At 34.8% G+C, this 12,906-nt stretch overlaps 3 protein-coding genes, 1 long non-coding RNA gene and 1 other non-coding gene across 5 annotated transcripts; 1 reads left to right on the top strand and 4 right to left on the bottom strand.

Annotated features, from left to right (window-relative positions):
• The first annotated feature begins 887 nt into the window (after positions 1-887).
• On the top strand, positions 888-2,546 carry LOC100777054 (aldehyde oxidase GLOX). Its single transcript, XM_003553701.5, has one exon. It carries the CDS (start codon positions 888-890, stop codon positions 2,544-2,546), a length of 1,659 nt encoding a protein of 552 aa, XP_003553749.1.
• A 1,798-nt stretch (positions 2,547-4,344) lies between these two features.
• On the bottom strand, positions 4,345-4,959 carry LOC100776526 (uncharacterized N-acetyltransferase p20). The gene has a single exon (XM_003553700.5). It carries the CDS (start codon positions 4,951-4,953, stop codon positions 4,435-4,437), a length of 519 nt encoding a protein of 172 aa, XP_003553748.1. The 5' UTR covers positions 4,954-4,959; the 3' UTR covers positions 4,345-4,434.
• Positions 4,960-9,133: 4,174 nt separating this feature from the next.
• On the bottom strand, positions 9,134-9,763 carry LOC100527210 (acetyltransferase domain-containing protein). Its single transcript, NM_001249523.2, has one exon. The coding sequence runs from the start codon at positions 9,743-9,745 to the stop codon at positions 9,212-9,214; it is 534 nt and encodes a 177-aa protein (NP_001236452.1). The 5' UTR covers positions 9,746-9,763; the 3' UTR covers positions 9,134-9,211.
• Positions 9,764-11,516: 1,753 nt separating this feature from the next.
• On the bottom strand, positions 11,517-11,703 carry LOC113000640 (U2 spliceosomal RNA). Its single transcript, NR_175841.1, has one exon. It is a non-coding gene; the product is annotated as a U2 spliceosomal RNA (long non-coding RNA).
• An 805-nt stretch (positions 11,704-12,508) lies between these two features.
• Positions 12,509-12,669, bottom strand: LOC113000637 (U1 spliceosomal RNA). The gene has a single exon (XR_003265962.1). It is a non-coding gene; the product is annotated as a U1 spliceosomal RNA (small nuclear RNA).
• Positions 12,670-12,906: the final 237 nt, after the last annotated feature.

Raw genomic sequence — 12,906 nt, 5'->3', positions numbered from 1 at the left:
TAGCAAAGGATAAAAGTCTATTTTATTTAATATATATGTTTTTTTAAGTACTAAAATTTTTTAATTCAAATATTTGTTTTCTATTCTATTTCATTTCTCTTCAACTAGATATAACCTCTATTTTAACCTTATTTCTCACTTTTTCCCCCTTCTTTTCACATATTCACTTTCATGTTCTCTCCTTTTTTTCTTCACAACAGAACACATTGTAATTTAGTTTATAGTATAAAAAAATATGATATGCTACCGACTAATTACATATTTAGTCCCTCAAATATCACTATATATTGTGTGCTTTTGGTCATCGTAGTATTACATGACTTTTTTTTTTCTTTAGATGCTGGACTGAATTATAAAGATATCAGTATTGATGTAATAAATTTTGTATTTCACTAAAAAAAAATTAAACTAAAATATGTTGGAGTAGACAAGATCATTTCAGAACAATTTTATGCAAATTTGGAATAGAAAGCACAAATTGATTATAAGTAATGATATATAAACATCCATTTATTTTAAACATCTCACCAATATATATTTATCAATTTTTTTTTCTATTTCTCTCTTTCTATTACATCTTATATTTTATAATACCTATATTTTTCTTTCTCTTCCTAGGTGTTCCATAACATAATTGGTGTCATGAAACATTTTTCAATTGATGATTTTGAGGGGCAAGGAACGTAAGTTTAATCTGCAAACTTTGCAAACTTTATCCAATATGTCCTTATCATATCAACGCATGCTTTTACTCTGTGCAAATATATATAAATTAAATTCCATTTCCTAGTTTTTAAATCAATCCCCAACCCCACCAACTCTTCACCAATAAACTCGACCACACTCTCCCAATACTTCTCCTTCTCTCTGCTAATTAATTACCCACTATGAGCACCATCACGATCATGATCCTAATACCCTTTATACTAGCTTCATTGTTTCCCTATTTTGAAGCTCAGACTCTTTCATCAACCTTCGCGAACCAAGGCCAATGGAATCTCGTGCAACCAAGCGTTGGCATATCAGCAATGCACATGCAACTTCTCCACAACGACAAGATCATCATGTTCGACCGAACCGATTTTGGCCACTCGTACCTCCCTCTTTCCAATGGCCGTTGCCGCATGGACCCCAACGACATTGCCCTAAAAGTTGATTGTTCCGCTCACTCCGTACTATACGATGTACCCACAAACACTCTTCGACCCTTAATGATTCAAACTGACACCTGGTGTTCCTCGGGCTCGGTTCTCCCCAACGGCACATTGATCCAAACCGGTGGCTACAACGACGGTGAACGTAGCATTCGCATGTTCACCCCATGCTTCGATGAAACATGCGATTGGGTCGAATTCCCAGGTTTGTTGTCACAAAGACGATGGTATGCAACGAACCAAATACTCCCAGATGCTCGTGTAATTGTTGTTGGAGGTAGAAGACAATTCAACTATGAATTCTTACCTAAAACACCTAGCCCTAACAGTTCTCCCTCGTCTATTCCACTTAACTTTCTCCAACAAACCAGCGATAGAAGTGAAAATAATTTATACCCTTTCGTGCACCTTTTACCCGATGGAAACCTATTCATCTTCGCCAACACAAAATCCGTGTTATTCGACTACAAACAAAACAGTGTGATCAAAGAGTTTCCTCCAATCCCAGGTGGTGATCCTCGTAACTACCCTAGCTCGGGTTCTTCCGTTCTTCTCCCACTAGACGAAAACTTAGCTTCCCTCGAAGCTGAAGTTGTGGTGTGCGGCGGAGCGCCACGTGGCTCGTTTGAGAGTGCCGCACGTGGGAACTTCGTGCAAGCCCTTGGCACGTGCGGGAGGATCAAAGTCACTGACCCTAACCCTAATTGGGTTATGGAGAACATGCCAATGCCAAGAGCTATGGGAGACATGCTTCTTCTCCCTAATGGAGATGTCGTTATAACTAACGGCGTAGGGGCCGGGACCGCCGGGTGGGAACATGGCCATGACCCGGTCTTGACGCCTGTGTTATTCCGGCCATCGGAGACGGTGAATCGGTTTAGTGTGATGGCACCAGCGTCAAGACCTAGGTTATATCACTCTTCAGCGGTGTTATTGAGAGATGGAAGAGTTTTAGTTGGTGGTAGCAACCCACATGTCTTTTACAATTTCACCGGGGTTGAGTACCCCACTGATCTTAGCTTGGAAGCGTTTTCTCCGCCGTATTTGGCGCTGGATTTCGATCCGGTGCGGCCAACGATTAGGTATATTACGAACAACAATGTGTTGGGGTATAGGGTCTTTTGTTACGTCACATTCACGGTGCCTAATTTTGCTTCGGCTAGTGAGGTTTCGGTTAAGATCGTGGCACCGTCGTTTACTACGCACTCTTTTGGACAGAATCAGAGGATGGTGGTGTTGAAGTTGAGTGGGGTGACGTATCTGGCCGGCGAGGCTTATTATGCCACCGTGGTAGGGCCTTCCACGGCGGAGATTGCGCCGCCGGGGTATTACCTTTTGTTTGTGGTTCATAAGGGTGTGCCAAGTTCGGGTTCGTGGGTGCAAGTGATGTAATATGTAAAGTAGAATATGGGTAGTTGCACATTTGGCTAAATGCTTGTTAATAACATATAGATGTAAGAGAGGAATTTGTTAGAGCAGGTAAATCATGTTCAATTAATGTCAATGTAAACCAAGAAAGAAATCATGATTTGTGTGTACTTCGACCAATATGTTCTGTCCTAATTTGGGGTCAGATTTAGGTTGTTTTAGAGATTAACTTTTAGTAATTACTATTATTTTTTAATTTGTTAAATTTTTAAAATGAAAAAAAAATGATATATTAATATAAATTTAATGTCTTAATCTTTTTATTTCTATAAATATTATATAACCCTCCTTATCTTAAAGAAAAAATATATTTTCCTTCATTTCCTCTAAAATCTCACCTAAACATATCCTTACTAAATATTAAATTAATTATCAATGTCAAATAAAAGAAATGCACTACTCTATTTATTTTGGATGTTTTACCTGGCATAACTTACTTTCAAAAACTTAACTAGTATAATTGTTTAAATATAAGTGAAGTCGTACTTATGGTGTACAAGTTATTAGTTAAAATAAAATTTTAATTCAAAGTGATATATACATCTAATGAAGTAAACAAAACATCTAATGTTCGACACTTTGAGTTACATAAATGGTTGCAGTAAAAAAAAAAAGAGTTACATAAATGGTAAATTGGACTTATATATTTTATTAAAAAATTATAATTTTTTTGAAAATTATAATATTAAGCATTAAAAAGTATACAAAATTAAAATAAAATAATACTATAACGTAAATTTAAAATGATAAACTGGAGAGGATATATACATACTCCATTTATTGGGAGCAGTTTGACATTAAAGGTTTTACTATCATCACAATTTTTTAAGGAGAATTCAAAACTTTCTGGTTTTCATCTTTTATCAATTGTAGGGGGGAGATCTTTTGTCTGTTCAATTTGTAGTTTATCATTGACATATAAGGGGGGAGGCATCGTTATTATATATACCTGGTTGTAATTGGTTTAATACAATATGCAGTTTGGATTGTTACGTTTTACAGCAGTTTTAACTTTTAACATTTTACTAACCTGAATCAACTATCTGATCTGAACCAGCTTTGGGTTCTATCTAGGGAGAACTAATTTAATAGTCAAAATACCCTTATATCAATATTTGACCTTTCTTTTCCACCAAATCAAATTTGTTAGCTTTTCTAGTGCTTGTGATTGCACATCGATCTATCAATAAGAAAGTGAATAATGTTGGTGTCTGTCACAGGAATGAACTTGCCTCGAACTCCTTGGCTTGCTCCCGCATCTTTTGGGCAAGTGAATAATGTTGGCGGTCTACACATGCCTCATGCCTCTTTCTTTCTATCCCGAGTGTGCAAATAGATCCAACGTTACACCAAAATGCTATTAATGGGAGTTTGGGATAACGGTGCCAAGAAGAAATTAATATAGTCATATTTTTAAACAAATAATATTTTTTATACAATCATGATAAACACTTTTTAGTTTCTGTTTGCAACCTTTTCAGAAACAGAAATGTAGCATTTAATTTTCGGATGCTGCTAAGATAAATTAATGCAAAAAGATTACAAACCAAGACTGACTATACAACTCATATTAATAGCAAGTCACAACTCGGATAACAAAATAACCTACCCAATTAAATCCCACTCCATATTTTAACAAGTTACTAACTAATTCCTTAATGATAGCGATTAAGATTAAGGAACTAAAAATAAAAATTAATTATTATAAAAGTCATAAAAAATACAAAATTAATAATAAAAAACACGCAATTTTACATATTTCAACAAAATATTTTTATATTAAACACCTTAGCTACGAGTAATACCATAAAGATACTTATTAATATTTATCTTTTAACAATATCAATTATGTTTACAATGAAGAAGAATGGGTATCCTGTAACACAAGACTAAAAATAGCGACATCCTTAATCATTCCCTTGACATACGCATACCTTTTGAGTATGGCCTCCCTAAGAAACCCTGCTTTTTCCAACACCCTTTGGGACGCTTTGTTCTCTACAGCAACAAAAGCTTGTAACCTCACCAAGCCAGGGAGATCCTTGAAGACTTGTGACGCAGCAATCTTCGTTGCTTCGGTGGCAATCCCTTGGCCCCAGTAATCGGTAGCTATGTAACAGCCAATCTCAGCCCTACACCTGTCATCACCCGATCCAGGAGACACCGACACATATCCAATGGTTACATCGTCAACGCATATGGCGCGAGTCCATGGATGTTGATGATCTCGAATGAAAGTCAACGCTTGCTCCCTCGAAACAAAAGTGTTCCATCGGGTGTAGCGAGTCACTCTATCATCACCAGCTACGACCATGAAATCATCTACGTCGCTCAGCTTCAAAGGCCGCAAGGTGATTCGCGACAAGTTCATTGCCTTACCCCAAATGCAAATAGCCAACGTTTGTGTGGTATATATAAGATTAAAATTTAACTTCATGCTGTTTCTGATCACGATCATATAGTACACTCTATCAAAAAATATCTATATGTTAAATAAAAAAATGATAATTTATATTAAATATTAGGCAAATCAATTTTTTTATTTAACCTATAGATATTTTTTGAGAAAAAAAGACATTTACAGTGTAACATTACACTCAATCATAGAACACTATATATGGATGATAAATTTATTATTGAATAATAGAATAAATTTTTTTATACTACCTCGATTTAACTTTTTAAACTTCAAAAATAGACCAAACTAAAGATATTAAGCATAACAAATATTTTGTTCTTTAACAAAATATAAATTATTTTTGTTTTTAATTATAATTTTCATTTTTATTGTATTATATATCTATATACATAAAACACAATAAAAAAATAAATTAATATTAATTTATGAATAAAACTAAAAAAAATGAATCAAATAATAAATTATTTTATAAGATCCAAATCAATTTTACATGTATATACTATATCAATAAATAAATAAATATATATATATATATATATATATATATATATATATATATATAGCAAGAAACATCAAGAGATCCTTACATTTAGAGAGAAATGGCAAGAGTAAAATAAAGTCTCAGATTTTTTTTAAAAAAAAAGGAAAACATCTTATAATTTGATTTTTAGAGGGAAAATAATTATCATAGAGGTAATATTAATTGCCTTGAATCCAATTGAGATTAAGGATATTATAAATATAAATATAAATATTATGAAAATATATATAATTAAATTTTTATGGGAGGAACTTATTAGGGGAGTAAAACGTGACATAAGAAAGAACTATGTTGCTTGAATCTTCAATAATAGTAATATAGATTGTTCTAATAGGTTATTTATAAAAGAGGTTAAAATGTTACCTTGCTAGCCTTCACATGTAGAGAAACGAAAACAAATAAAATAATAGACAGGATTAATTATAGATTTTTTTTAGACTGGACTGCGAAAATTTGTTTAAAAACTTCATTGTTTGAAGGTACCGTACTTAAGTCTTGATAATTTGAAAGTTAGTCAAATGAATTTATTTAAGGGATAGAATTATTTAATTCAATAAAGGATCTAGACTTAGAAAAAAGAAAGAAAAGAGTTGACAATGATTTTAACTTGGCTTGGAACGTCCATGTTGTCCTGTCCTGCCACCATTTAGTATTTAACTAACTTGTTAGTGTTATCCCTTTTTCTTGAGAAATTCATATGAACTTAATTTATACAATTTATGTGGACTAAATCATTACATATTAATTATTATGTTACATTCAATTATTTCTGATCTTTGTAAGACCAAGTATCTTTATACTAGTAGTATTATTTTAATCCATTGTGAGGAAGCTACAAGCTAACAAATCACTTATACATGATAATTAACTTGTTCAGTTGTTTGGGTTCCACAATGAGTTCATGTTCTATTTCTCGATGCTTGAATTCTGTCTTTCCCTGTGGTCCTACTTGATGATGCAACAGATGGGACATGAGTATCATCATCAGCTCACCGCAATATGAATCAATATCACAAGCTAAAACTAAAAGTAGAAGATGCTGATAGCAATACCACAGTAGCAGACCACAAAGGAGGCAGCATTAGGAAATGGACAAAATAGAATAACTGAATATCTTCTAGATACTACTAACAAAGATTTGTTGCTGATAGCAATACCACAGTAGCAGATCACAAGGGAAAACCAAGAGATTTCTTTGTTACTATTATCTAGAAGGTATTCTGTTATTCTGTTTTGTCCATTTCCTAGTGCTGCCTCCTTACGCGTAGTGGCCAAGTTACCTGGGCCTCTTGGTGTTCCTTTGTGGTCTACTACTGTGGTATTGCTATCAGATTGCAGTGTTACATGTATTGTTTTGTTACTTTGGATAACATGTGGGACTCTACACTCTGGCACGTAGTGTATTTAAATATTTGTTTAATTACTAACGATCTTAATCTTTTCCTTTTCTTTTCTCCGTATATAATTTATGAACACAGTGAATATCACATAGGAAGTGTAATATGGGGGTACATGGGTTCGGTTGGTGTTGAAGCCCAACCTGAACTCGAACAGAGAACATTTAAAAGACTCTAACCCAAAATATCATTAACATTTAAAAGCCTAACCTGGACTGTTTTGGTTTATCAGTTCGGGACCTTGAAGATATTCTCTATATATGTGAATTTAGGTTAATTTCTTGCCTACTGTTTTATAGATTTATCAAGCTAGTTATGATATAACTTATCCTAAATGACTACAAGATTAAATAGGGTGAAAAGAAATATAATCAATTTAGAAGGGTAAGACAGTAAGCAAAAATTTATGAATACAAGTTCGACCATAAATCTGAAAGCTTAGGATAAGATATTGAAATAAGTTTTAGTTTAATACAATAGGCAGTTTGGGTTGCTTTAACAGCAGTTTTAACATTTTACTAACGTCAACCAACTTCAACAGCAATTTTTTAAAGCTATCTGACCTGAACCAGGTTTGTGTTCTATCTAGGGAGAACTAATTTAATAGTCAAGATACCACACTAGCATTTTGCAACCTTTCAGAAACAGAATGCAGCATTTTCAGATGCTGCAAAGATCAAGTAATCAACTAATGCAAAAAGACTAGAAACGAAGACTGACTTTGGCTTTCACGAATTACCACAAGTACCACTCAGACTCCCCATACCAATGATTGGTTGTTACAATGGAGGATGGGTAACCTGTAACACAAGACTAAAAATAGCCACATGCTTAATAATCCCCTTGACATGGGAATACTTTGAGTATGGCCTCCTTAACGAACCCTGCCTTTTCCAACACCCTTTGGGATGCTTTGTTCTCCACAGCAACAAAAGCTTTGTCACTCTATCATCACCTGCTAATACCATGAAATCATCTACATCGCTCAATTTGAATGGTCGCAGGGTGATTCGTCACAAGATCATTGCCATACCAAATTGCAAATAGCCAATTATATATGTTTTTCTCGTATGTTTAAGACTTAACTTCGTGTTGTTTCTGATCACCTTGATATAATGGTACACACTAGATCTACCTTAATTACGGGTACAATATAAGAGTTGATCATTTATATTAAATATCGAGCTCATCGATTTTTTATTAAACAGATAGGTGTAAATGCTGTTAAAAAAGAAAAGCAGATAGATTTAAATGCATCTTAAGTACAAGTAATAGTTTCAATAAATATATAAATTAAACATTTATAAAAGTTTGGCCAAAAGTTTTCAGTGGGAAAATATAATGTAACATGTTTATATATAATCTTGTAATCAAATTATAAAATAGACAGAATCTTTTTTAAAATTTGATTATTATTTTATTTAATTCTCATAAATATGTAAATTGAAAAAATGCAAAATATCATATAATTTGATTTTTAGATATAAAAAAAATGATTGGTTTCAAAAACAGATAAAAAAAGAATGATAAATAGATGACGCCTTGCGTGCAAAAACATGGCATTCGTTGGGCACTAAACCAGATCCGCATGCATTTTGAACGATGTGAGACTACCAGGTATCAGTTTTGTAAATAATAGTTGTTATCTTTGCATCTTTGGATTAACAAAGCCTAGTCTAATGTTAATGTCTATATCAAAATAGTAAGTGAAACAAGTGACTGTCAATAGCAGAGAAGGCATCAATGTATTAAAATCAGTGGGTCAAATTCAAAAACTATTGGGGAAGTCCATACGCATACTACATCCATGATTGTGATGTTTTCCACATGCACAACAGTAAACCATATGATCAAGGGAAACACAATTTTGCAGATAGTGATCAAGGGAAACACAATTTTGCAGAAAGTTGTGTTTATAATGGATTGAAGTTAAACATCACGACACCATCAGATGGAGGAATCTGTCTCAAACGAGTATAATTGGTCTGCTTTCATGAAAAGGATTAGAGTAAACACTCTTTGGGTATTATTAATGGATTATTTTCAAAGTGTGCAACATGGAGCTGGCAAGGACAAACAAGTTTTTCCCAAGCCATAGCTTTGCGTTCCAAAACTAAACAATGTTAAATCCAACTCTATATTCTCAAATGAAAGGACGCCAGAAACACGCATATCCATGACAAAACCAAGGACATAGATGCAAAAATATATTATTACAGTGAATTTTACATTATTTGCACCAAAACAAGGCCAAACATTACTACAAATTAAACTAGTCACAAGAAGTAATTTCATCCGTTGACAAAAAACTATACAAAACCAAATCCTTAACAACCCCCTTAAGATAAGTGTACTTTCTGAGGACACCCTCTCTAAGGAACCCAGCCTTTTCCAACACCCTCTGAGAAGCCTTGTTCTCAACATCAACAAAAGCCTGCAACCTTAGCAATTCGTTAAAGTCCTTGAAGACTTGAGGCACTGCAGTCATGAGTGCTTTGGTAGCTATCCCTTGGCCCCAGTAGTTGGTCCCAATAGCATAGCCTATGTCGGCCTTGCACCTTTCATCGCCCGACCAAGGATACACCGAAACAAAGCCGATGGAACGGTCATCAAGGCAGATTGATCTACGCCATGGGTGAGGTATGCAAACATCCCTTATGAAGGCCAGAGCCTCTTCCCTTGAACCACACGTCTTCCATCGGAGGTTTCGAGTCACTTGATCATCCCCTGCCCATATCAAGAAATCGTCAACATCACTCATCTTGAATGGTCGGAGACTAATCCTGGAGAGATCCACCCTTGCCATCTTGGTCAAATATGCATTATTTTGGTTCCCGATGCTGTGGTTATATTATAAATGGAAAGATCCACCCTTGCCATTTTGGTCAAATATGCATTATTTTGGTTCCTGATGCTGTGGTTATATTATAAATTAATTTCTGGGCACCACCACTACAAGATGACCAAAATGGTATAGTTCCAAGGTACTAAATGAAACTGGGGGCTTGAATTACTCGCCAATGTGCATTGAATTACTCGAAAAATATTACATAAACACCAAATATGTTATTTAATAACTAAAAAAGAAAGGTATAACAAGATTTATAAAATTTAAAATAATAAAATGACGGGCTAGAAACTAATATATTGTCAAGGCCAGTATTTCCATCTGATTCACTTCTATGGCCTTTCGGTCATCTATTAAACAACGTCTTAAAGTACTATGGAACCTTGCGCTTCTTTCCCGTATTCTGTGGGACTTTTATTGTAAGAAAGATTCTCTATGGATTCGGTGGATTCACCATTACTATTTCAGAGGGAGCGATGTGTGGAATTACAATTCTTCTTCATCAGATTCAGTTTTGATAAAGAAAATCATTCAAATAAGGGACTTTATTATCTCTAAAGAGCTAAGTACGGAAGAGGCCAAAAAGAGGATTCAATCTTAGAGCACCAATGAACAATTGCTTGTTGACAAAGTCTATGAATACATTAGAGGTGTCAAGCCTACTGTTAGTTGGTGTTCTGTTATATGGAACCCAGCAATCCCCCCTAAGATGTCTTTCATTTTGTGGCTTGTTAAAAGGAATCGGCTGCTTACTCTTGACAAAGTTGCTTTTTTGAACAAGGGTTCCCTCTGCCCTTTATGTTTAAATGAGCCTGAGTCAAATGCTCATTTATTCTTTTCTTGCAGAAAATCTCTCCAAGTTTGGGCTCACATTCGTGATTTGGCTCCTTTCCGCAGGCGTTTCACTTCTTTACAGCGCATTACTGACTCTTTAATTAGGGGCAGATCCACATCAGGTGTTCAAGAAAAATTACGTTGCCTGGCTATAGCAATTACAGTCTACTGCATTTGGCTGTCTAGGAACAAGCTGATTTTTTAAGATTATCAATTTTCTGTCATAGAGGTTATTAGCAAGATTAAGTTTCTTATGTATAAGACAAACGCACATGTTGCATTTGTTTTAGCATCTTGATATATGTCTTCTTGTATTAGGAAGACTTTTGATTTTCTTTAACTGCGGGGTATGCCCCGTTTATTATTGTATCATTTTGGGTTTAATATAATTTCCATTTTTTCCCAAATGTTTTATTACCATCTTACAGTACGTTACTTTAGAAAAGTTTCATATGTACAACAGAACCTTGAATAAGAAACAACAAAATATAAGACTCAATTAAGAGGAGGCCGCGCGAACGCAAATACTTCCGGGCATGCTAAGCTAGTTTAACCATCTGTGAGGTCATCCTCACCTACCTTGCCAATTCACTTGACTGTCATGCTTGAGCCATGCATTTGTCCCCTGTTCCTTTTCCCTTCACCAAATATACCTTAAACCTGAATCTACTAATGCACAACTTGAGTACCAAGTTCTGAATCCAATATTAAAATGATATAAATCAGTGAAACCTGTTTAATGAAGAACAAACCCGCATCAACTACCACCACAGAAAACATACGAGACACGGTTGTGTATTAGTAGATAAATAAGATTTTATATTTTGATAGGGAAGACTATACGTATTAGAAACTAACTTCCCTACATTTTTTCTTTCTTTCGAAAAACTTTAATTTTATCGGAGGGAGTGCCAAGCCCAAAGCTATAGTGCAACGCATGGGCGACACATGAGAGACCCAGTAGCAAGCTACTGTCTTGGCCTCTCCCCTTTAAAAAAGTAATTTAATATCGTGTGGACCAATGACCCACATATCAGATATTAAACTGATAAGAACAGATACTACACTTGATCTTAGCCAAAAGGCCGAGAAAGGTATGAATGCCTTAGTCTAAAAATGTCTCTTTTATAATAAGCTCTGGAGTGATTGTCATATTTTCTAAGCGATATGGGACTTAATCGATGCGGCTTAGACGCCTAGTCATGGATGGAGTCTTGGACAATGGGCACAAATTTTTCAAGCTAGTTTTTGTGTATAATAATTCTGAAAATGAATTAATTAAAAAAGAAACAAGAACTTAGTATTGAGAGTAGACATTCTTTCTCTGTGGGAAAGAGAGAAGAAACCATAGTTCCACTTCTCAAAAAATGATTTGAACCTTCAAAATTTCGAAAGAAAAAACCGTGGGCATATATATTCAATGCTCATTATTAGTTATTTTTATTTTGACTTCTTACCAATATCCTATGTTAAACTAAAGATGAAGCCATCCCAACAAGCCTAACCCCGCCACTTGAATTCATAATGAAATTATTTATGCATGAAACAGAATAAATTCAATATTTGTGTTTAATTTATAAAAAACATTTCAAAATTTGACCCTTTTCCAGTTAAAATGAGTTTTCCCTTTATTGTTGTTGTGCATGCTTTCGATAGGTTTAGGGGACATTTCTTACATGGACAAAATGCTAGATGAATTAGTCCTCAGCGTTACTGCATATTCCCGATCTTATACAGTTGCAAAATCAGAAAAACACCCGCTATATTTGGCTTTAACAATTTTAACTTCCCTCCTACAAGAATTTCAACCTCCTTCTGGTGGAGTATTAATATACACATTGCTTATGGTAATTGATGCACAGGTGTAGTAGAAGCTTGAACTTAAAATAGGGGGCTGCGCGAACGCAAGTCCCCACTACCATAAATTATGATGTAGGCTCTCCCACTTGGGGAGACCTTAGGTGGGCACCCATCCCAAGTGCAATGGAAGTCACCAACCTAGGCCATAGGCCTTCTTGATCACCCATCGACCCCATCCAGGTAAGTATTTTTAATCGTAGCTGGTTGGTCCGTATTTATACTGTCTCCGACTTAGTGCATGCATCTTCCTGTCCGGTGTGGGACTAAGTATTTCAACTTTCTTGTTCTTTTTTTTCTGTGGATTGCCAAACTCTGCAGGAATGCTAAGCTAGTTTTCTAATATTATTCAAAACATCGAAAATTCTGTTTAATCTTACACTGGAAACCAACGAAAAGAATGGAAAAAATAAAAATGAGGAAGAGCC

The sequence above is a fragment of the Glycine max genome, chromosome 19, assembly GCF_000004515.6.
Source record: "Glycine max cultivar Williams 82 chromosome 19, Glycine_max_v4.0, whole genome shotgun sequence".
NCBI classification, from domain to species: Eukaryota; Viridiplantae; Streptophyta; class Magnoliopsida; order Fabales; family Fabaceae; genus Glycine; species Glycine max.
The sequence above is the reverse complement of the archived record's forward strand: the minus strand, read 5'-3'. Positions and strand labels throughout refer to the sequence as shown.

Bases quoted from the DNA above. Each gene is read 5' to 3' on its own strand.
- LOC100777054 (XM_003553701.5), top strand. From the start codon at position 888: ATGAGCACCATCACGATCATGATCCTAATACCCTTTATACTAGCTTCA.
- LOC100776526 (XM_003553700.5), bottom strand. From the start codon at position 4,953: ATGAACTTGTCGCGAATCACCTTGCGGCCTTTGAAGCTGAGCGACGTA.
- LOC100527210 (NM_001249523.2), bottom strand. From the start codon at position 9,745: ATGGCAAGGGTGGATCTCTCCAGGATTAGTCTCCGACCATTCAAGATG.